The sequence below is a fragment of the Argopecten irradians genome, chromosome 14 (assembly GCF_041381155.1).
Source record: "Argopecten irradians isolate NY chromosome 14, Ai_NY, whole genome shotgun sequence".
Taxonomy (NCBI): domain Eukaryota; kingdom Metazoa; phylum Mollusca; class Bivalvia; order Pectinida; family Pectinidae; genus Argopecten; species Argopecten irradians.
In genome coordinates this window covers 25632339-25659429 of record NC_091147.1, presented here as the reverse complement: position 1 = coordinate 25659429, position 27091 = coordinate 25632339, and the positions used below count along the sequence as shown (strand labels likewise).

Sequence of the window (27091 nt, the reverse complement as noted above, 5' to 3'; positions counted from 1 at the left end):
TTCACTTCATAAAATTCATTAAGGTCCATGATAACATTTGCATATAGCTATACAAACAACAATAAAACTCTAACATTAAGTACTAAATGACTAGTGATAAACCACCAGTAAAACGCTTATCCTTAATTACCAGGCGCCATATACATATTAAACATCATGCACACGTAGATCAAGTCAACAATAAATATAAACCACTTCCGTACTTTTAGTATCCATATAATTATATAATATGTTGACATAATAAATGTTTCATCTCTCCATTCATTGCTTAATAACGCAGTTACGTATCCATATCATATATTATGATGATATGAAATAAAAAAAAACAATTTAAATTAATCAATTATCAACTAAATAAAGCCGGACATTTATGAATCCATATAATTCTATAATGTGTTTATATGAATTTAAAACATATTTAATTAATAAATATATCAACTGTAGAATCATTTCTAGATAAGGTTGAATTTTTATGTATCCATATAATGTGTTTGTATGAATAAAAAACAGTTAAGATTAATAAATGCATCATCTTTCAATTCATTGCTGAATAAAGTCATACTTTTAGTATCCATATAATCATATATTATGATGATATGAATTAAAGAAGGTTTTAATTATAAATAAATGTTTAATCTCTCCATTCATTGCTAAATAAAACCGGACTTTTATGTACCCATGTAATTCTATAATGTGTTTATATCAACTCTCAAATGTTTGCTAAATAAGGTGGAACTTTTATGTATGCATATAATGATGTTTTGATATGAATTAAAAACAGTTTAGATTAATTAATGCATCATCTCTCCATTCATTGTTTAATAAAGTGGAACTTTTATTATCTGTATAAGCATATAATATGTTGATGTGAATTAAAACAGTTTCAATTAATAAATTTAACAACTCTCGATTTATTGCTCAATAAAATGGAACAGGGTGTAGTAATTAACCAAGTTATTCTTTTATTAAAAACAGAAGATGACACAATCATAACACGTCATTGGTCATACAATTGTACCTGGAAATGTTTTGATGACATCGATAGCTACAGTGTATATTGCACAAGTAAGTATCATGTATTCGCTACTCTTACCTGGTACTGTACACTTATTTTAACCAAGTACACTTCAAAGCATGGGAATGGAATACAAGTTAATTCACTCTCTTAGTCTGTCAATTCCATAATACAGAATTATCTACCATTGCGGGTGTTTCCGCGCGAAACGCCATACTTTTCTTAGAGAATGACGTGGATCTCGCACACAAAATAATGACGTCACAATGGATACGTATCCACAAGGAAGGTAATTCTGAAACATGGAAAGATGGAAAGTAGAACAACCAACTGTATGTTTTTAAAGGTTTGAGAGGTACTATTAAAACTGTTGAATCAAATTCAGTTAGTGTGTACTCTAAATGAAGTCGATGTTCTAATAAAACACTAGAGAAATTTAGGTGCAATCTGCACCCACAACTCCTGATGTGTTTATCTGTTCACCATTACAATTGATAGTTTGAACATAACTTGTAGTATCATTGTAACCGAGAGACAATTACTTATCATGAAACATTTTTATTTAAAGCCCTCTACAGTTAGTGCTAAATCGCATTCTGTAAACGTAGTTTGTTCGCAAGTTCTTAATTTCGCGATATGCAAGAGTACACATTTCCCATCAGTGTTATTTCGGGTTTTCGGTAATATAGTTTTTATATTCACAAAACTTCAAATAAAATAAAAACGGGCGCTGGAAATGTTCGGGGTGAACATTTGGGAAATTAGCGGAAAAATGCAGAATTTACGGTGATTAACTGAATCTACAACATATGATAGAGTATTCTTTCACAAAGTCAATAAGTAGTATACACACACATTAACCTGGATGAGACATAGCAACCTTAATCGCGTCCTTGAACTTACATTCCAGTTGTGGATGATGAATATTCAATTGAAACAGTGAACATAATATCATATGAATAATTCAGCAGTAAAAGAAATATCACGTGATTGAACTTACATTCCAGTTGAGGGTGATGAAAATTCAGTATAGTGACAGTGGACATAATACCATATCGATATTCAGCAGTATGAACTTTTACGTGTTTGAACTTAAATTCCAGTTGTTTATAATGAATATTCATTAGTTACAGTGAACATAATAACATATGAATATTATACCAATCAGGAAGAATGCATCATTACATAAATAGCCAATGCAAATGACGAACGTATTATCATATATTAATTAATACATTGTCCTTTGAATATTCAGCAGTAAAACAGAATGCATCATTACATAAATATTCAACGCAAAGGACAAACCTATTATCATATATTTCTCAATGCATTATCATATGAATATTCAGCAGGTCATGTGATCAATCATTCATAAAACATACTGGGAGGTCCGATCACACTATTCCAATAAAGCCAGAACATCAATAGCCTTATTAACTCTTTCTAGTATATACATGTAGTAAGTTTTTTCTGTTACTTCAAAACCATACTACGAACATTGTGTTTCCTTCAAGCACATTGCACATAAAATATTCATTCATTAACATCGTATCTCACACCCTGTATAAGTTACATTAATTCTGTTAATTATTCCTTTCAATAATGTATTCCATCCATACATCTATGCGATTGTTTTCAAGGTTCTTAATTTTACTTATATTGTCCTTTTCTATGCATAATAATAGCAAACATATGTATCAAAAAATAAATATAGAAAGCACCTAACATTGGAGTGTTTTATTGTCATTTTATTATAAGGAAAACCGAAATAGATGTGGTGATTTAACACAAAAACTGGATTCTACTCTAAATATACAGCGAATCAGAGATGGCGTTATGTTTAGCGTTATACGATGATATTTTCAGCCAATGAAAATGCTCGTTAAAAGCAAGATGGAATGTTTAGTCATTAACATTAATAGTTTCATGAGGTTTGAGGGCACATTTATTTGGTAATGTTTGACTGGCTGGTATCTTCATTAAATGTTTTGCCGCCATAAAAATGAGGTCCAAAATGCTATTGATCGAGCATGCGCGATAATTAATAATGTTATCCGTACAATCGCATATTAAGGGCATTAAGAAATCTCATTAAACGTATTTTAGCATTATAGAGCAACACTCGCTCTAATAAGACAATTGCTTAAACATGTACGTGTATAATACTGTATTTTAAACATGTCAAATGAACCTATTAAGATCGTATTTTGCATAATTGATTATGGATATAATTTGAAATACGTAAACCCGTCATTTCTCGACTTTTTCTTTCCAAGATTTCTGAGTTTTTCTGGATACTCATCATATCCGAATAGAACGGCGTCCACATATAAAGCCTCCTTAAGTCTGTCCATAGTAACAGGAGTCAAAGTACTGTATGCTTCCAGAAGCGCCTCCTGGCGGTTCTTCTTGCGCAGCTCTCGATCCCCTGACATCGCATGCGCATCTAGTAAAAGTCTTTTGAATTCATTTGGATGAATATTTTCAGAATAGTCCAAAGGATAGGGAAATTTAATATGTTTACTAATAATTCCTCTGATTTGTAATTTGCGCCATGCCCGGAAGAGGGCTTGGACTAACGTCATACATTTTGTTATAGGGCGACGCATTGAGTAAACGTAGTCAACAGTATCGATGATAGCATCAGTTTCTGTTTCATTCTGAAAATTATGAAACTTTACAATTTTTTCTAAGTTTAGCGACTTTAATATATGAAATGTGTCTTCTTTAAAGGTTTCCATCTTCCCAACGTAATCGTACTCAATTTCACACGGGCGACAGTGTTCGAAGCTTGGCACGAAGTGCGCATCTCGATGTTCGTTGGTACTTTGAGAATAGATAAAATACTCTACAAATTCCTGGAATGTTATGTCATGGCCGCATTCGGCGCTATGGTTGTTTGGATTTTCGCGGAATCTCGTAACAATATATCGACCAATGAAATTCCAGTAGGCTGCATTTGGAGAATACAATTTATCCACGTATCCTGAGAGAAGCCTTTCAAATGGCTCTCGCACGAACATAAATTTCGTGGAATGCACAAGAATATTGTAAATCTTATCAAAAGGCAACCGCTTAGCCGTCTGGTATCCTTCATACGCATGGATCCCTTTTATTCTAAAAGGGTCAGATACATTCTGCCAACCGCTGAGGATCTGGAAGACTCTTTTCCAGAACGTGCAGCCTATCTTTTCGATAGCACAGTAGGTGATTCTGTTTTTGCTATCCACTACCAGATGTTCTTTAACAGCTGCCTCCGAATCCTGGACGGCATAATACTGTTTCAGGGTTTGACAGCCATCATGTAACACTGAGTTTCTCTCCTCGAACCTTTTCGCTATTCGATCATACGATGATTCCTACAACATGAAATTTAGACATATCAAATTGATGAATCTAAAAATGAAAATCCAAGCAAGGACACAATTTAAAAAAAAAAAAGAATTTAATGGTACCATACAGCCGATGAAAGGTAAAAACAGAAGCAGACGAATAAGCGTGTTTCTTCGATACTTAGAGTTATTTAGTTTACACAATCATTTCAAAGTTAGAGCTGCCTCTTTATTTTACTTTATAGTAAAAGTTTCAAAAATTATTAATTTCATCCTGATAAATTTCATGGTACTATGTCCTATATGGTGTGAATGCGCAGAAAACAGAAGTGAAACAAAATTATTTGTATATTATAAAATTATTTTATATAGTTTTATGTATTTTTGTGTTAATTACTAATAAAAAGACAAATATATACACGATAAATTATCCGTTATTGTCCAAAAGTATTTACTTTGCGAAAATGTTTTGTGATCTGTCGGCATTTGACCTATATAAAGCTATTTAACATGGAGAAAGTTCAGGTATTAATTAGATTAATGAATTAATTATTCTTATCATCATTAAAGAGTACTATAGAGTGCAAGTTCAAGTTTGAGTTTGCTGACTCATCATTTGGACATACAAATATGCCTTTGCATGACATTCAAATGGTATACCACAAAATACAACATAAAAGTAGACAGTTCTACCTTCGGAAGAGCATAACTAATCATTGAGAAAAACAATTTTGCATTAGCAGCTCGGAGGGTTTTTGTTTTTTTGGTTTTTTTTTTATTTTTTTATTTTTTTTTTTTTTGTAATTGTTAATGTTTGTTTTTATTATTGGGGGAGGGAGGTTTGGTTATTGTTTTTATGTGATTTATCTACAATGAACAAACAATCGCGTAATTACTCGCCTCTGGATGACAATAATACATATTAATATTTACCTGAGATGACTGTGATAGTCGGTTGATACGAGATATAGGATCTACAGACACACCGTTGTACGTGGTGATATTAAAATCTGTAACAAACAAAGACAATAGAATATTATTAACATTTCAATTCAAAAATTACATTTACATTTTAAAGATTAACATCCGTTTCGGAAATGTAGTAAGCCTGTAAGGAAACTCAAGAGAAGGATAGGTTAACAGGTTGATGTGTATTTAAACGGCTTTGAATGGTTTGCAGGTTTAATTAAGTTCATACATAAAACAAAAATTCATGAAAAAATAACGCCTATTTGGATGTTTGCTGTCATAACTCTTTTTTTATTTCATTTTTTGATTAATTCGTATTTTTATTTTTTATTTTATTGTTGTTTTTTGGAGGGGGGTATCAAGTTACAATTGTAAAGACAGTCATATGTTCGCTTACTCCCATAACATGAGAGTCGACTGGTCAACCGTTTTCATTTCTGACGCTATTTGTTAGAAACGACGTACTGTTTCAAAATAGTATCGTCGTGGTATACCTCTAACGTTGTTTGAGGAATGTTTGCTTAATTGTTCGATGTCAACTAATTTTTAGATGGAGATCGTCGTTAGCTCCATATGTAACTTCCCCAAAATCTCGATCAAAGTCAATTCGTAAAAGTTTACCTTTGCGAATAAACGCCCACTTATTTTGATTTTTTTTTCTATTTTATTTTAAACCCGCGATGTAAACTTTCTCCAAGCTCTAAGTAGGACATTAACTGAATTACTTCAGCTCACGTTAACATGTGATTATTTTATATTATTACCACATCGAATCACGATGACAGCTTTAAACTTGATCAATTAATTAGCGGTTCCCTACCGGGAGGCTATAGATGTCCGCTTGATATCTAGGGACCTGTCATACATCGTATAATGTGCTCATTATAATGTCATCAATGCTAATCATGAGATAAATCAAAATCGTTACTCAAATAGAACGTAATCATCCTAAATTTACCTGTTGTGAATTGTATACATGGATTAGGTAAACGTATTTGATTCATAGAATAGTTCAAACTTTCACCTTATGTTTGATGAAATCATGATACAAAATATAAGAGAATGGCTTCAATAAATTTCACTATATCATTAATTGTTTTAAATAAAATATCACCTGGATAAAATGCAGTGTAAATATATGTATTTTTGATTTCTTTTTCCTTTTTCATTTATAATTTATGAATCACAAGTACGGTGTCTTTTTCCTTTTTCATTTATAATTTATGAATCACAAGTACGGTGTAACTTGTTTAAACTAAACCGGATGTCTCCGGGCCCAGGATGTATGACCAATAACAGCTAGGTTTCCGTATTATAATGACTTTAATTTATCAAGAATCAAAATGGAATACAAATATGCTTGAATACACCAATAATCCAGATATCATAAACAAGGAGGTATAAAGTATTTCAAATTTTAATTTCAAAACTATTAAATCAAAGTTAATGTTTCTTAATGGTATCGATAACAAAACATAATAACAAAACAGCTGTACTATGAAGTTCACTTATATGAGACTGTTTTGATAGATTTTCCGTAAAAACGTGAAAAAGCTAATTGCGCCGGCTATTAACATTAGGTAATGCAATTGACAAATAATGGTCATTTCTTTAGCGTTAAACCGTTAGCATAGAACGTGTGAGAATGTCGGGCGTTTGAGAATGTGTCTCTGGTAACGTGAGACTATGTAGGAAATAGTGACACATCTTCATTGCTTGGAACGCTTATACACGTACATGTATAAAATGATTTATTCGTTTTCTCATGTTTCATAATGGTAACCCATGTGATAAATACTATAGCAGTTGATGATCGTCTGTTTACACTCCCCAGTAAGGAGACACCTACAGCAACTCTCAATGGTCACTTGCTACTACCTCTCTTGACTCCGATCGACTTTATTTGTTAGCTATATTTATTTCATATTTCACAATGAGAAAATCATGTGAAACTCTTTTTCAGTTGAGTTAAGTATCGTCTTTGTTTACATCCCAGTGAGGAAACACCTACAGAGCTCATTGGTCAATATCTACTACCTCTCTTGACTCCGATTGGCTTTCATTTTCTTTTCAATTGCATTGCATTTGTCATATTGCAGATAGTTGTTTACTAAAAGTATTAAACGACAGAATATTGGCTCTCTATTTAGGCACTTTATTTTATGGCGGAATTATATTATGACACAGGGTAATTAACATTTAATTAACATGTTAAATACACTTACTTGTTAAGGAACGTCTATCATACATAACATAAGGAAGGAAGAAGGAACTACATTTGTAAATATGTTTACCGATATAAAATCACACTCTGATTCCGAGAACCAAATTTCAGTCAAAAATGGACTTCAGTCAATTATTTTACTTAACTTATAAAATGAAAAAAAAATAATAAAACACTTAAGTTTTGACAAGTTGTTTCGAGATATTGGGATTATTGGGGTTTGTCATCTTGGAACCCTACATAGATTATACAAGTTACAAAAGATTATATAAAAGATGTTTACTGATCGACGTCATAACCTCGTGGAAATACATATACTTAATCAAGAGAGGGAAGGATAATTCTCACTTTTTATCATACGATATACTGTACCAGATGTGATCTGCCGGTTGTCAGATTGTATGACTTATATTCGTGTCAGTGATGGCGCTACGAACGCTTGAATTCAGGAACGTATGGTTATGTCACTTTTCTCAGGGATCAGTTCACGAATTATGAAAAAATATCATTTAATCGATTTTTGAAGGTAAGATTTTGTCGCCATAAAATAGATTTTGTAATTTCTATTGCATAAATTTAACATTATCGCCAAAGCATAGCAATATTCAGAAAATATGTTTTGAAAGATTGGCTTGGGTCGTTGAACTTTTCCTAGGTCAATGATTGTAAGAAAATATCTCATCTACACTAGAGACCTCAGTTTACTCATAAAAACCATAGCTCAAAAGCACCTGGTTTTTACCATTGTTTATTTATCTGTAACTGTAAACAAATCAATCCCGTTTCCAATAAACGTCACAAAGACTGACGAATAAGCCACAAGTATGTTTATGAACAGGTAAACCAAAATATACATAAAGATCTGCTTATTACTCTATCAAGCCTCCCAAAACATACACACCAAAACTCCTTTAAACAATTTCATGTAGCACAAACATTTAAGCATTGGTTGTCATATTTTAGGCATGCATTGGTATGCAACATACTTTGAGTGTTCTAGCATAGCCAATGGTGCATGTTGCCATGGACAACTGGCTTAACAATAACAGTAGATGAAATTATCCCCTCGATAAAACGGAATATACAACGATAAGTACAACAATTTCAAATATTATTGTAAGAATATATTTTCATATTGATTAATTTTCAGCATTTTTCAGCAATTTTCTTCACTGACGTAAAACCCAGTCCTTTTTTGGCTTTTTGAACTCTGATTGTGGTATTAGTACGCCAGAGCCTAACTGCCAATGTTAACACTGGAAAACATCATACATTAGACGTAGTAGCAACATTTAGATACTGTGCAGTGGAAATGTAAATATTTGAAAATAGTCTTTTCACCATCACCAATTGAACATCCTGTCATCAATCATATCCTATACAAATTCCTACATAAACTTAAACAATGTTCTAATGAATATTCTTTCTTAAATGTCTCTTTTTCCAATTTTCGCTTTAATTTTACCATTTCATTCCATCACATAATCTTTCACTAGATTAAGGTGGCAATTATTTTATAGACTTAGATGTATATTAGAATGTAGCATTTCAATGAAAGACGCTTGACCTAATTAGGAAAAAAATGTTACATAAAGAAGTATTTGAGTATTTTTATGAAAATGCTCCCTAGGAATAGCTTGCATTAATATTGAATCCTCTAAGAGCGGGATTCCTTTTTATAATTAAGTCATCTTTCACAAGACCATCGCCAATGGAAAGTAAAAATATCACATTTATAACAGAACGCAATACATATAGAAAATATTTCCTGTAAAATATAGAAAACGTCTCATTTCATAATAACAACATTATTCATTTAGCATAATAAATATTACTTTCCAATTCAGTTCAACTAATTATACATCTATTAGCTGGACCTAACTAATTATGTTTGTTATAATTAAAAGCGGTAAAAAATTAATTAATTATTATTAAGTGATACATACTTGCGTCACTATTTGGGTATTTGGGCGTGGGTCCAATTCTGACTTAATATACAATACACAAAATTATGACGTGGTCAGGAAGGTGTATGAATATACAAATTATAGAAAGACTATATGAATTTTATCTTAAACAGATAAAAACTGCTCGGTTCATTTGTTAACATCTCCATAAACGACAAATAAATGTCATATATTCCTTAAATATACTGTTAATATATATCATAATCTTAATGAATATACATCTACCATAACATTACCCAAAAAAAAGGTTTCGCTGACATGCTACGGTACAGTATAATTCATACGAATATGGTAATACTCCTTACTGAGCATTTTGTTTCGTTTAAATTATACCTAGTTAGATCCACAAAATTACTCTTGTCTGATGTATGTGGGTACAACCAAGGAAAAATTTACCTTTTTAAGAATACCAAATTATATTTGAGGACGTAAAGGGGTTTTTTATGCTATATATATGTGTGTGTATTACTTAACACCGTCAATAGAACATCCGGAATTTGCTGTTTGTGTATTAATATATTCCGCCTCTGTGTTTTTTTTCGTATTTAGTAGTTCATTTCCGGTTTCCGAAAAAAAAAGAAATTTGAAAAGTGAAGTTGTTTAAAATCTTCATTGATGTATACAATCCATTCCCATCACCAAGTCAGTAGAGTATATATCATCTTAAACATATTTTATCAACTGTGTCAGTCACACACAAACCATGACATCAAATCGTTGAAGATGTGTGTCCAGTAACCCCCTCGTTAAACACAAAAATCATCCTACGAATATGGACAGTGACACTTAATTTTCACAGAACTACAAAGAAGTAATCATCAAGAGGGTTAACATGTCAAATGTTTATCAAAATGTTTCCGTACAATTGCCTGGTAGACAAGAAACGACAATTTTCTCCTTTGATGACAGATATTTGAATCTTGTGTCGCATTTCTATACACGATATACAGGAGAGCAATTCAACACTAAACCACATAGCTAATCATTCGTTCACACTTTTGATGAATCATCAAGTCATGTTTCATTCATCGGACAAAACAAAACCAGACACAGCTGTGATCTTAATTAAGCATGTCCAACGAATACAAACTGTGTCATCATCTCTAATGGAGCATATTAGTCTAATCATAGGGTGTTCCCCCCATATCACATACTCCCATAAGCCATTGACGTGCAAACAGGGCCGAGTTGTTGGGTCTTCTCAAAACGTTATTTGTTATTCTTATGCGTTTAAAACTATATTATGTAATGCTATTTTAATTTGTGAGCGCGCTTAGCTCAGACGGTCAGACTGTCGTTCCGCAACCCTTGCAGCCCTATGTCTGGGAGATTAAAATAATATTTTTACGATAAAAAAAATGTCGTTCCGTGACACGAGGGTCTCTAGTTCGACCCACGTCATGTGGAGATGAAAGATTTTTTTAAATATATATATTGCACAATTCGTTTTTTATGTTACTCCAACAGGCAACGATCAGACGTCTGATTCAAGCGTTCTTGCTACATGACTATCTTGCAAGATGGCGTGAATTGCTTATGAACTAATTGCTACGCCTCAAGCCGCGTAGCACACATGAAACATGTCAAGTGAACAGGGATATTTCAGCCCGAGTGAAAGATTTTGGCTAATCAACCCGAGAATCGCAGAGGGTTGACGGCCAAAATATTTCACTCGGGTTGAGATATCACTTCACAGATCCATGTTTGATTATTTTCTCACATACTTAGTAGAAAAACATGAATTTTCCTTTGCTTTACAGCTTTTTCCACGAGCCAACAAAGATTTACCAAGCGGTAGGGACTCTTAGGCAACATACGTGCTGACAGATATCCACCACCGTTGAGATATGTACAGCTCTTACTGTCGGGAGACAAATTCTCTAGAATTTATAGACACACAAATAAAATAAAAGTTGAGGTACGATTGATTTTGAATTTGTTACGTTAGTCACGTACCCGTGTAAATATGTGTGTATGTTTTTTGTTATTTTTTTCCTTTTCCTTTTTTAAAACTAAATTTGTATTGCATCTACTGACTGCCGTAGATTGATTCATGAATTATGTTTGTAAACAAACTAATTAACTGACGTGGCCGTACACTGCCACATATATAGTTATATAGAGTAATATTTGTTATAATACTATTACACTTTTACATATTAATTTACGTTTACTATTTTCTAAATACATGTATTAACTTTTAAGGCGACCTCCGTCAGAGTTCACATTCACAGCTCATTCTCACATTCACTCAGTTGGTGGAAATGTCTACTGGGAGGCCAATGTTAGATCTGTGGGCGTTTAAACCAGTTTGTCACTGCGGACATCACGAAAAAACTGATTGTTTACCGGAATCTTCATGCTTATCATACTTATAGCCCTAGTGAACGATATATAAGTTCCATATATAGTAACAACAGTCACGTCACGTGTTTACGCGTAAGTTATTGATGTAGGGATACTTCATCACCATTATCTTTGTGTCATAAACGATAATGACCGCTACCGTTCGCTTGTCTTTACACCAAAAAATAATTACTCATCAATCACTGATACTTGTGCGATAACACAATAACCGTCAAGGAACATTTGGTCATAAAAAGTTCGTCTTTACGCATTACAGAGCTACCTCCCTTTCGGGAAGGTATCCATTGTGACGTCATTGTTTTGTGAGCGAACTTCACGTTGTTTTTTCTGAAAGTATGACGTTACACATGGCGTCACAATCATATTTACCCGCAAGGGCAGACAACTCAAAGAAGCAATTATGCAAAGATGGAAGACTCTAACAATTGGAGGAATCACGTTGGCCATAAATATAGCAAAAATATACAGTTTAATGTCAATGTCATTGTCAGATGTATTAAACGATAAGTGTTGTTTGTGTCTTTTAATTGGGATCCTGGTGATTCTGTGGTAGGAAGACGGGTGAAACTGTCAAATTTTACAGCTTTACGCCAACATGTTTGTGGAAACATTCCCTCCGAGGGGAAGAATTGTTGATTCTTGATTTAAAAAAACCTGTATCCTACCGACTTGGCTTCGGAGACTCTATGCTCATTCGTTCTGCTTTAGCTTATGTATGGTTTTCATTTTAAAATTATCTTTTCCCATGAATAACATTGTTATTTGTTTCTAGAGGCTGTTTTACTTGCATCCTTTACCACCAACGGTTAACTAGTTTTCTGCCTTAGAGTATGTGTTTCACTGTGCATGATGATAAATGATTTATAGATATTTTATACACAACAGTTGGTTGGTTTTTTTTTTAGATCAAAACTGGTAAAATGTACTCGGCAATAAAATTGACATCCCAGGTAATCTTGTAACATTCTTTCCTGTCAGTCCTTGTAAGTTGACCTAGATTTGTATTACGGTTGTGATAAAAAAAAATGGAATCTTTCTGTTCAGAAATGGCTGGTTCTCGTTTCGACGGACATTTCAAGTAATCTTTTTTGCCACATATATTCTTTGTATTATCACCCTAGTCTATAGATGTTTTAAGATAAGTTGCTATCATGTCAGAACTTATAATATCTGTGGAGAAATCACGATTCTATATTAGAGAGACACATTAATGACACCATCATAGAACACAAACGTCTTGCTGACTAGTCGGAACATCATACATAGATCATGCAAATAATTCGTAACCTGCGGACATCTCCACCTTATTTTCACCTGTTTCTAACACAAAAACCGAACGACGTGATAATTTCTTACGTCTGCTGTGCCATAACGCGAGATCACATGACCTGGCTCGAGGCTCTCCGTTACTTATGTTCGCTCGGCCAGTAAGAGTGAATATTAGCTTAATAATTCATGTACCTGTGTATATGTGTGTTTGTCATGCCAAACTGGCCTGGCGACTTTTAATGGTTTTTAGTCAGTTTTGGCCTATCAGGCGACAAATGTACTGGATCACAGTGACGAATTTCGCACACGAAGGTCTTGTATGTGTCTGTTCGCTGTCTAAATGCATTTCCAGTGGTATAAGGTTGAGGAAATAGTGTGAATCTCTGACACATTGTAAAATATGTCTATCCGATATACTGATATACATCATTGTCTAAGCTTTGGATATAACAATTCCTTATCTATGCATCAGTGTTGTTGTAGGGATCGCGGTGACCGAGTGATTAAGATTTCTGACACATTTACACAAACTCTCCACCACTTGGTTGCGAGTCCGAATCCGTTTACTGACTGGTTCTGAGTATAGGTCTGTGGTTGTAACCGAGTACTCCAGTTTTCTTCCTCCACCTAAACCTGACACGTCCTTACGGCCTTACATGACCCTGGCTGTTGATGGGAATTACTACAGTACCATGTCATACCCCTCACACACCAGGTCAACGATATCGAAACGTTAGGGTCGATGCAGGTCATTCAAAAACAAAAAGTTCTGGTTTGAATCGGAACGAAGCTCGCCAAAATGCCATTATGAAATATAAGGATTATTTATAATATCCATAATCGTAAGATAAATAAGCAAGATGGAATATATGTTAGGCAAAAAAATATATGTACAATGTATATATCTGTGAAGGGTTACCCGACCGACCGTAATTTTTAACCCCGATCCTAATTTAATTTCCACTTTACAACAACAAAAAATAAAAAGTCTGGATTTCGATCTAAGACTCCGGTTCCAGCTATTACTTTAGAGTGAGAGACACTGAAAATAAAATCCCGGCCTAACGACGCTATTTTTGCCAAGTAACCCAAAACAGACACTTGTTTTGGCCTTGTATTCGCGGGGTTGATATTTTTGCGATTTCGCGAAACATCGCTGTGGTCGCGAAAATTTAATCCGCAAAATATTAAAAGTCAGATCGCGAAAAGTTCGAACCGCTTTAACTTCATTTGTTTGTTTAATCGCGAAAGTTTTGACCCGCATAAAAAAGAGCTCCACGATAAAGTATACGCCCTTCAAGAAAGTATGTCTAACATCCATTTTTCCTCACCTTCTAGTACTTGACAGTAACATTAAAGAATACCTATTATGACAACTTAAGGCTACGGTGACATAAATAATGTATAAAAGGGTCACGTAAGCCCAATTTTTCATACATATTTCTGCTTCACTGTACATTGTTTTTGATTCGATTTTGATTGCGAAAGATTTTTGAGATATATATCTACATTGTAATTGGATTGACTTCTACCATGTATTATTTACAACATGGTCAGTTGAGATAGCTGACGTCATGGTGGTCATTTATGGTCAGTACAAAGCTTACAAATGACACCAAGAGATGATATATTTACAATATGTATTTGTCTACTTTACTGACAGTTAGTTGTCGACATGAGCTCCAGGGCAAAGGCAAAATAGGTCATGTCCTTACAATATATATATATAGAGAAATATGTCTCCGAGTCATATAGTATATTTGAGCCAAATAGTTGGATAGTATAGTCATACCTTGAATAGAGTCGACATACTCTCTCCATCTATTTAGGTGTTTTACCGACTGATGCGTTTATTTATAGTACACGCAGGGTGTGAAACTTCTCACACATACATCACCAGACATCTAATAGCACTCGATGGCCGCAATGTTCGGACACTACATCCAGAAACATACTGTAAACCAACTGTCTTTCGCGTGCGATGTATTTTCACGAATTTTGCGATCAAAGAAAATTCGCGAAAGTTTATCTCCGAGAAATGATATCTTCCGCAATTCTTGCACAATTGAATTCAAAGGTATCTCAATTCAAGTTTAAATCCGCGAAACTTAATCTCCGCGAAAATGTTTTGAAATGGAAATAGTGAAATTTATATAATTAGTAGCCGCGAAAGATAGTTGGTTTGCAGTAGTTTGTTTTAGATTTTCTATGCTTACCATAATGTTATTCTTGGACAATGTTGGTTATTCAGCATCTGCATGGTATATTTAATAAATTCGATGATATTGATATCCTTTTGAAATACGAAGTGAAACGTTTGTATATTTCATGTAAAAATATAGGTACTATGTATGGATTTATCAAAGAGTAATTACTATATTTCAGAAAATAACATTAAAAAACAGATTCACGTGATGTGATTATATCCTATTTAATTTATTTTAGGAGAACACAATGTTTGCATACCTAAATCTATTTCAGTGCCCTTAAATATCTTAATTTATTATTCTTGTAATTTGTTCAGTTTTTATCTTCCAAATTTGATGTATTTTAAAGTTCTAATAGGTTTTAACACCAGCGATCGTTAAAATGTTGAAACCGCAAATTACTATCCTACGTTTTTTCATGTTTTTTTTAAATCTAAAATGGATGCTTTTTAACTTGCATTGTAAGCTTTAAGTAACGTTCCTTATTTTAAAAAAAGAAGGCTTTGAATACAATTCTAATCACGGTTTGTAATATTATTACTATTTTCTTTTTCATAATAAGGAAATTTCAATTTGTGAATGATTTAATTTACGGAAATGTGAATTCACAAAAAAATTTCATGAAAATGTCTCTAAAATATAAAAACTGCGGGATGGTTACTTCGTCATTTACGGTACGCTATATCTTAGCGTTAATTCATAAATAACCAGAAACTTGAATACACAATAATATTTAGTGTATATGTAGTAAAATTCTTCTTCCCCCGGCCTATCCATCAAAAGTGTCTCATTACCATAATATATTTAATTATGGCGCGATTTATACCGCAATTACACGGTAATTAATTATCATGTAAATGTATGCATATTAAATGCAATATTTACATCTGTGAACCTACATCATAATACTAATAGAGCTGTAATTGAATGTATTCCTTCCAGCCTTCAGCCTTAGTATTCTGTGACCTGATAGTACAGTTAAATAAAATTTTACAAAAATCTATCAAGTGGACAGGGATATCTCAACCCGAATTAAATACTTTAACAATTCAACCCGTAGCTTGTCGAGATTTTTGTGTTAAATCTCCATAAAATGAAAATATATCCAAATTAATCCTGAAATAATTCAAATGAGGTGATCCATACCTTAAAAGCTTACTGAGAATATACTTTTATATTTTTTTCTCTCTCAATTGTTTTATATTTTTTTCTCTCTCAAATCAAACTTAAATCATGCAATCAGATTAATCGCTCCACATGGAAGCCATGTTCTTTAGAGACTATTTCCCATGGAAATTACCACATCCTTGTATCAACCTATCAAAAGAGACGTAACAAATAGGGTTGGCTGATCATGTTGCTATGCCAACGTAAACAACTGTTACGAGAATGATAACATTATTATGTTTTTCAACTCACTTAAAAATGATGTTATCTGTGATACAAAATCTCAGTTTTATTCGGGGAGTGACTTTTTCTCGAAATTACAACGCTGTATGGCAACTAAGTAAATGTATTGACTGTTACATTAGCCAATGATCAAATTACTTTGCCAATATAACGGATTGTTAAAAGCACAATTCAAACTAGAACGACTTTGCGTATCCGACCTACTAGACCTATACTTTTCGAAAGATTGTATCATTGATTGTCTAGAAGTCTTTAAAGCTACAATAAAAATTACATCAAAGTAAGCTTTATTCAAAGATCCTACCATTTATAATTGAATATATAGCTTTAAAAGAAATATCATCGATAAGACTTTGTTTTATAGTTTATTGCAATGCAACTTGATAGCTAGCTACAAAAAGTACAATGGTTTTTAATGACCATCGTTACATGACACAACTTGCTACATTTGACGTAAAGAATGAATTTGATCAACGCGAGTTTGTAACCAATCCTCTCTATCTTCCTCGATTTAGTCATTATTTATCTCAGTGGAATTTGTGCGGAATAAAACCTTACGAATATCTCGAGTTTACAGCGTTAAGTTGTAATACAACAGTGTGTTTTATGTCGTTTGTTTTTTCCCCTGCCTACAGTTTCAAAGAAACATAACAATACACTTTAAGGTGTAACTTTTATGACTATGTCCACACTTATATCACCACAAAGCATTAATATGTATATAGGTGCATTTTGACATGTGCCACCTGGGTTTGGTTCAGACATTACGTGCGCAGAGTGCAATCTTTCTTGCACAATGGGTCTTATGATTCCGGTTTTACACACATAAATATATAATGAGAAGATACAATTTCGATGCAAAATTATTTGAAAACGAGATATGTTTAATTAATCCTTTTTTATTTTTTATTTACAATTTGAGAACCAACTTCATCTTCCACCCAACCAATGTAACCAAACACTGATATCAAAGTCTTAAATGCATTTTCTATTCCTAAAATACGTTATATGTGACCTAGGTATAAATTGATTTTTTTTAAATGAAATCGTTTCGTATCGTATTTGTTTCACTCTCTTGACTTTAGTGAAGTGAGATGGCGTTGCGATGACAGAGTGGTTACGATTCCACCTCTGGCATGTCGATGGTTTTATCCGTCCTCTATGACTATTTCTTCAACATCCTAAACCAGACATAACCCTAAATTACCCTTGTTGAACTAAACTAAACCAGAAATGAGAAGATAATGGTGCGTAATTCAATATTTAATGCAGGTAAGGAAATAAAATAAGAATAATATCCATATTAGTGTGAAAATATTGTGAATGAAGAATATGTGTCATAGTTAAATTGGCAACATTAAAAGATAAAACTGGACTTTGTTTATTTAAATAAATATTCATAGATAAAAACCGCGCCCAAACTAATACGAGTGACAAATGTTCTGCCAGAAAATCCATGACAGTCATCCAGAAATTATCAACAGTATATCTTCTTAAATTTGATATTAAGAAATGGGTAACGTATGATTTAATTAAATAGAAATAAAATATTTTCAATCTTCACCTGATTTGCATATTTCTCTTTGTGTGTTCTACGTTAATGTTTTCTTTGTTCTTTAATTATCTAAATGCATATTGCTTTTCGTAGCGTAGCTTTAGACAAGATAGAGGCTTAATTTACAAGCGTGTTTATATCTTAATATTTTAAAAATCTTTACTAATTGAAGTCAGAGAGGGACAATTACGATGAATTCTGTTGGTGAATTACTTAACCAAATGCATAATTTAATCTATAATATTATTATAGAATTGTATAGGCATGAGCTACTAAATCAAACATATTATTAGTAATGCATTTTTCCTTTTCGGTATTAGCATTTTATAAGAAAAAATGTATGAGAAAATCTCAAATAGTTGCAATGTCGACAGATATCAATCCTAATGATGAAATTTGACTGAAATTGATTCCTCTGTTTGAAATAAACATGCCATGTCAGTATTAATCCCAATGCTAAAATTTGACTGAAATTAATTCCTCTGTTTGAAATGAACATACCAAGGGATTATTAACCCAAACGATGAAATTTGACTGAAATTAATTACAGGATATCTCATCTGTTTGAAATGAACATGTCATGCGAGGATTACGTTGTACATTTCTGACAGCTTAAGATTATACGATAATGCCACAGGCTGAAAGATATTGTATATAAAAAATGTGTGACGATCGATCCGTAGGGTGGTTAGCCCTGTCTACTTCAGGGCATAGATTGACTTGTATAATGCAAAAACATTGTTCCATACACCACTTTATGCCTGCGAAAGACATGCTAATGCAATGATTAAATGGTGAAATTATAGTTTTACATTTTGAAGATTGAGGCTGGTCAAATTACAAAATAGTGACCAAGAGAAGCCGTTCTATACTCTTGGATATATACATGACCAATGATTTTTTTTCATTGATTTTTTAATTATTTATTGATTTTTTTAGCCTGCCTGAAAGAATGAAAAGTATTATAAATTGCCATTCAAGCTCTAATCTTAACTGATAAAAGAATGAAGCATATACTTTATTCTAGTATAATAATGTATATATACTCACTTTTAAGTAGGCAAATGGTGCGCAAAAATATGCATCGTAAGAACAAGGAAAAGTTCCAATAAACATAAATTATGAATTTTTCTTTGTGGTTTGTTTTCATGATATATATATGATCTAATAGAAGCCAACAATTGGCCTATTGATTTTCTATTGGAACATTTTTCCTTCCAATCCATACGTAAGAAAATTTAGTAAACAAAATATATCCTTAATGTTTACACATTATGTTAGAATTGTGTAATAAAGAAAAGAAAATATCCTCTATAGAATATAAATGAAACCTGTCAAAACAATTATACTAAGCGGACGAGGTCATGGCTACGCACCTGCATGATAAAGCAGAAAACATTAGAACCCTTACCATATACTCCCCTGCATATGTCACCTTACTCTTACACTTTTACAATTACAAAGAAATTGGTCCAGCGAGAAAATCAATACTAACGAATTAGCTGATAGAGAATACGTGCTGGTCGAGTCTATAAGAGGACTTCATGTGACGTAAGACAGCCTTATAGCCAAAGTCTGATATAATGCGTTGTCGAGGCAAGTTATGACGTTATGCGTCGCCATGACAACGACTAATACACAATGATGACCCTTCGACGACACGTATTAACCTCATGAGCCGAATCACCATGACATATTTCGGAAGCGACAATTTCATTGCCGACCTGACCTTGGGTGATACTTTCTGTCAAATCATGTCACGTGTCTCACACGTACATCTGTCACATGATCACTGGCCATATAAACTAATGAAATCGTACGTGGTTACCTTGGCGTTACAGACTACATTGTTCAGAAAGCCGTTTATATAGAGTCACATCCAGCCCAAAATTAACTAGAGATTTCCTTTCGTGCCTAAAGTACACTTTGATTATTCACATTTGCATATTTTTGGGGATGAGAACTTGATTTCTAGCAGGAACAATGCCCTACGGTTATCATATAACAGCAGTTCTGTGTAGACTTTGAGCAGTAATCGAGTTGTAGAGTGATACTAGTGATATTTCAGACACTGCCTGTCCATTTCAAGTTCAGAAAAAAACACAATTATAACAATCGACACTAAAGACTAGAACCCTACAGTATCAATAAAACTGATAAAATGCAACATAAACGGACGGTATAGATAGCTAAATATCATAACACAGGAATATCATATCAGATGTCTCACTGAAAGTTTTGCTTTTAGCAAAAATTCCTCTAAATTAACTCCGTCACCCCTGACGACACATTTAGTCTCTTCTAAATCAAAGACTAGACCAGTCTATGATGCAATTTCAGGTGTGAATGAGTTTAAAATATACATATTAATAAATATTAATTTCAGTATAAAAGTTCAGACTAGTTTAACAACAGAAGACCTAGCATGTCTCCGTTTTAGAGTCCTATCATTCGTATTTTCTTAACTCTCAGTTAGAAGGATGGGCTATACGCCTTAGCAAACAGGTTTTCGTTGTAATTAATTTTAGGTTGTTTCTCTCAAAAACATTAGGATTCTGGTCACGTCGCTTACCTGTTATTAATTATTATAGAGATATGTTGTCGAGAGATAGGAAGAAGGATTAACACCAAGGTGTGAATGCAAAACGTCAAGTGGTCACTATTATTTAGGGAGGACAGTAGTAATTAGAATGTTATTTTAGTTTTATAATGTATTGTTGTTTTTCACATTCCTAATATTTTATTTTTATAAATTATTGTTGTTTTCCACATTCCTACTATTTTAGTTTCATGTTTAATTACTGTAAATAGGCTTATTTTCGCGTGTCGCTATTATTTCGAGTACATATTAAGTAGACTTAGTCTATATAGCGAAATCAAATCGTCGATCACATCGTCAATTATTGAAAATCAGTTGATTTTCAACACGTCATTGCAACCGCAATATATATGCAAACAAATTTGGTGTTAAAAGAAAACCAAAGTTATTGAAAATTAAACATTGTCTTTTGTTCGGTGTCTTACAAACTACCATAAGACGATACTTGAATTGTGACCATTAAGCTGAGGCTAATAGTAGAATATTGGATAACTTTACGCTACTCAGATACTGCTACCCAGAAGTATTGGCTAGCAATGTCAAACACTTTAAGCTCTCATCTGCCTCTATCCAAAGTCAGAAGGAACTAGTTCCAAAGTGACAAATGCTTTACCACGATTTCTCATGATACAAAGAAAAATGGTTTGTGGTAGAATGTCCAGCACGTGGCAATTTGTACCGGCTATTCTTTAAGTATTAACACATTTTATAATTATCTGTGACATTCCCGACATTTATTTAGCAACAAAAATACCAACACCATACATTGTTCTCAAGGACAAATCATTATATCACTTTCTGTTTAAACATAATACATTAATTTACTCCATCGGAAAACACGATTTATCCCGGGGAAACAAATCCTCATGTCTCCCTCACGCCAGGGCAATAAATGTATATAGCATTGATGTTGATGTGTTGCGTTAAACAATGTAATGTTTGTTGTATCAATAACTAGGACATGAACATGTGCAAAAACGTATCCTACCTACCTACCTGTCAATCATACATCAATTCACGTCTCTAGATAAGGACATTTTCATATAAATGTATTGATAAGCTGTCTATCTCTTTGCACCGATGTTACCTGTGATGTCTAACTCACGACTCGTTTGTAATCACGTGGAGATTAATTCAGTAGATAGTGATAAATTGGAAATACTTAAATCATATCTACAGACAATATCTAAAATGTTAGTTTACTGTACTTTGAATAAATAGGATATTTGAAAATAAAGTTCACCGAGAGCGAGTTATTTGTTAGATCTGGCCCCGAATTGTCGAACAACTTACTCTAAAACCAGACTTAAGAAATAATTGTTACATATTCTACATTATGACAAAAGTTTAACTTTACTATTTCCTATATCATAAAACCTACGGATGTAGGAAATAGTATTATGTGGCTTGAAGTAATAAAATCATAGCTATCATAAGGTGTCACTGACGTAACAAAGAGACCACTGTGCGCGTGCTATTGACCTTTTTATGATCAGGTAATATAGTATTATACTCGCCATTAGATAAACTTTGTATGGTGTGTTTGGTAATTTGTGAAGGAGTCATCTTCATAGTAAAGATAATGTGTATTTTTTTACTGTTACATTTGAAGATTGAAGATACTGATGTTAAAGAGGTACAATAGTGCTGATTTTATCACAAGGAAAAAAAAGGCTCAAAGGGCCTAGGGTAACATATAAGTTCTTAAAACCAGAACTTCTTTAACACTATCTCATTATAAGCTTTTTGTTTGGAAACTACGTGTATTTTGTACGGTACGCTCTATACGTTATTCTTAGATACTGTGATGCATACAACATATACTATTTCTTTAAGAATTGAAATCTGTCACGACTCACGACAATGTGTTTTTTGTGTGTGAAATAGACTTATTGCTAGTTACATGACATGACATTATCATGTGTGAAATAAACGTATTGGCGGCTACATAATACTATCAAATCTTGTCTAAAGTTTTCTAAAAAATGTATCAAGTTCATTGAGATGAACTTACTGTCAGTTTCATAACACTATCAGAGTCAGTTATGAAAAACATTCACGAATGATCATATAAGATATATAGTTATTGACAGTTCCATATCACTATCATATACAGATTCAAGACATGCAAGTCATCCCTTGTGGCATTATCATATGTGACAGTTGGGCAACTATCCTACATCTACTGATAGAAAGGCACTTTTTTACAATTGAACAACATACTCTACTGATAGAGAAAGTCTTTTTAAGAGTAAAAATTCTAACAACACCATCATATACTGATTAGAGTTAGAGATATTCTAACAACACCATCATATACTGATTAGAGTTAGAGATATTCTAACAACACCATCATATACTGATTAGAGTTAGAGATATTCTAACAACACCATCATATACTGATTAGAGTTAGAGATATTCTAACAACACCATCATATACTGATTAGAGTTAGAGATATTCTAACAACACATCATATACTGATTAGAGTTAGATGTATTCTAACAACACCATCATATACTGATTAGAGTTAGAGATATTCTAACAACACCATCATATACTGATTAGAGTTAGAGATATTCTAACAACACCATCATATATACTGATTAATTAAGATGTATTCTAACAACACCATCATATACTGATTAGAGTTAGAGATATTCTAACAACACCATCATATACTGATTAGAGTTAGATGTATTCTAACAACACCATCATATACTGATTAGAGTAGATGTATTCTAACAACACATCATATACTGATTAGAGTTAGAGATATTCTAACAACACCATCATATACTGATTAGAGTTAGAGATATTCTAACAACACCATCATATACTGATTAGAGTTAGAGATATTCTAACAACACCATCATATACTGATTAGAGTTAGAGATATTCTAACAACACCATCATATACTGATTAGAGTTAGATGTATTCTAACAACACCATCATATACTGATTAGAGTTAGAGATATTCTAACAACACCATCATATACTGATTAGAGTAAGATGTATTCTAATAACACACTACCAATTCATAACAACTTATTGACAGTTAAATATATGATGTTTACTTAACCACACAACCTTGACCCTGGGGACATGAGCAATACTATTCTCGACAAGTACAGGAAATAGCTCATCAATCACATAAAACCTATGTTGTGGACTACTACGGTGTCATACTGAAGCCGAAAGGCAACTTATAAAATCCTTCATAAAAAAATCCAGAAAGCATGGAGAACTATTTGATGTATTTGATATTTTTACGATAGGTAACAATGGAAAAAACTAGACCTATAATAAGAAATCTGGAAAAAAAAACCCATTAGAACTGCTATTTTGTACTGAAAAATATTCGTATGATAAACTACATACAATGAAGAGTGTATGCGTATGTATGTATCATGACTACCTTATAATACTTTGTCATGTATGTATTTTGATAAATGCCAGCATGTTATGTATTGGTGGTGTCAATAACGTTTGCATCTGACTTTTGATATATGAAAATTTTAGATTTATTCTATGTTTCAGCGTAGCAGCGAAAACGTTTTTAAGAGATCAAAAAGAGTCACTAACCGATAAGTCTTCTAGGCAAAACGTTTACAACAGATATACCAATCAAATAAATCAACTACTTTTGTAGTTGAAAGTAAAAAAGGTTTCAATAAGTGTAGCAATATCCTTATCACATTAGAAACTGGTAAAAAGGCTTTGAATTTACAGAGAAGAATTGCAATCAACTTCTAAAACGAGCAAAACACTTAACACCGTTGAAGAGTTGATGTAATAAATATGATAAAAATGACAAGTTAAAGGCAAAATCAGCAATTTGTGACTTCCCGCATGTTATTACTATACATATGACTTTGGGGTATTCATCTATAGTGCATAAGTATGTATAAACTGAGTGTTTTAAGAAAAGATAATGACTCGTGTTTTATGTTCATCGTCGACAGAAATAATTTCTAAGTGGATTCTTTCCGGGGGCGGTGTAGGTGGTTGTGATATTTTCGCTAGTTCATCGATCAATGAATGTCGCAAAATAATTTGTGAAAAAATGAAATTTAATTAAACACGTATTTTTTGTAGGCTTACTAACATCATTCGATTTGAATGCGTGGAAATCAAATTGTGTCGTTCTAATATAAAATCGCCTATACTGTGATCTGCGAAAATAACTGACTATGCTGTTTGCGTTCACAGATATGTTTGATGATATTTGGGAAATAAGGTCCTCACGAAATGCAAGTCATATGCAGTAAACACAGACCAATATGCAGGGATAATAAAGGAATTCGTGTCGACATTTACGATTTCTGGAGACGGTAACAAATATATATGCAACGTATATTGCATGTCAAATTAGGCTTGAGAGGTAAGCGCTGTTCCTCATGACAACCTCACACAAAAACTCGTGCATATATGCATTTTCATAAATACTTAATATGTTTATATACATATTTATTCCGGTCTTCAATTATGACGGTATACCGGTATATGGAATCGCACTTATTATTGACTCAGAAAATAAAATGAAAATACTAAAGTAATGATAGATACCAATATGACAATTAAAATATATTGCAAAAATACAGTCTTATTTCTAGAAAAAAATATGTAAAAAGAAATAGTTTAGAAAAAAACATTTTATCATTCATGCTTTACAAACGTTTATTGAGATAAATGGTTCAATAGTTGATTCGTGGTTATGAAACATTTCATAAAATCAGTTTATTGTTACAGAATTAATCTACAGAAATGTTCTTATTCAAACGTCCTAATATTGATTCAGAATGCGGTACGATGACTTGGTATTTTTACATGGAATACGTCCATGACATTCTTTTGTAGTGACTGTTTGATGTTAAAAATGACAAAGCATTGTTTGCATAGATATATAAATTATTCTTCTAAGCCTTAATATTCTTTAAAACTTAAAATGTCATTGACATGTTTTTTATAAGCCATTGATATCAATTACACAAACGTTACTCGTTTGTCCTGATTTGCTTTAGGCATACTTTAGGTTGTATAAAACACATGTATGTAAATATATGTACTTACCTAGAGCGAAGAACACAAAAAGAAGCACACATAAACAAATTAAAACAATCCACCAGCGTGGTTTAGTGAGAAGGCGGCGGGGAAGACAACGTGTCCTCATGCTCCTAGTGTGCCGGACTTATCTCGGACAGTCCGGTGAGAGCGGACGTACGGACACTACATGGATACAAAGTACTAGCCCTTACAACACACATGAAACATATCCCTGTGGACCGAAGGTGTGCAGCAGTATAGCACTGATCCGAACGGTCTCTCTCCTGGACACGACAATAGAAAGAGACAGGTACCATTCATCACGGCCTAAGGGAGGCCCACGGCGGGGTGTCAAAATACAGCAAAATCCGGACAACTCTCAGGAGGCCCACGAGAGGGTAATACAGTACGGGGTCCACACTGAAGAGGCCAACGGTAGGAAGATACAACATTAGAAAAATTAGGATCAACACTAATGAGGCCCACAGTGGGGTGTCTCATATTTAGAAAACTTCGGACAATGCATGGAAGACCCATGACATAGTAGTACAAAACATAAAAATACGGACAAAGATCATATCATAAATAGTACATTTTTCTGGAGAACCTCAGCTGCAATAAGAAGATCTAAGAATGGTATATCCTAGCATTATGAAATTGGTAAAGAGTCCACAACAGAGAATTTCTAATAACTTCTACACAACACAGATCTACACAGATATACATCCAAATCTGATAACGGTCCCAGAGAGAATCCTCGAGATGATATGAGGATATTTTCAATCTGTTCACCTCTTGATGGTGATTTTATTTACAATAATTTTGATACCAAATTAATAATAATCTGGACACATGCCTGCAGTCCACAATACGAAAGAATGTTTCATCATCCATACGTTGATTAAGTCAATTGAAGCGAATATTTCCTACATCCGAATGGCTGTTTTGATTGTATGTTAAATTTACATATCATATCAGCATATAATTATGCAAGAATAAATCCATGTATACATCCATGTTTAGCTTTATAAGATGACCTCTGTATTCCATAATAGTATGAATGCATTATCAAGACCGTTTCTCGATAAGACCTTTACTCGGATCACACACGTATATATCCATTGATTGATTA

General features: G+C 33.1%; 1 protein-coding gene across 1 annotated transcript; it reads right to left on the bottom strand.

The window, feature by feature from the left end:
• On the bottom strand, positions 1–26600 carry LOC138307418 (carbohydrate sulfotransferase 13-like). Its single transcript, XM_069248160.1, has 3 exons — positions 25987–26600; positions 5281–5357; positions 1–4374 (listed from the first exon to the last, which is right to left on the bottom strand). Exons 1-3 carry the CDS (start codon positions 26084–26086, stop codon positions 3235–3237), a joined length of 1317 nt encoding a protein of 438 aa, XP_069104261.1. The 5' UTR covers positions 26087–26600; the 3' UTR covers positions 1–3234.
• Between the last annotated feature and the right edge of the window lie 491 nt (positions 26601–27091).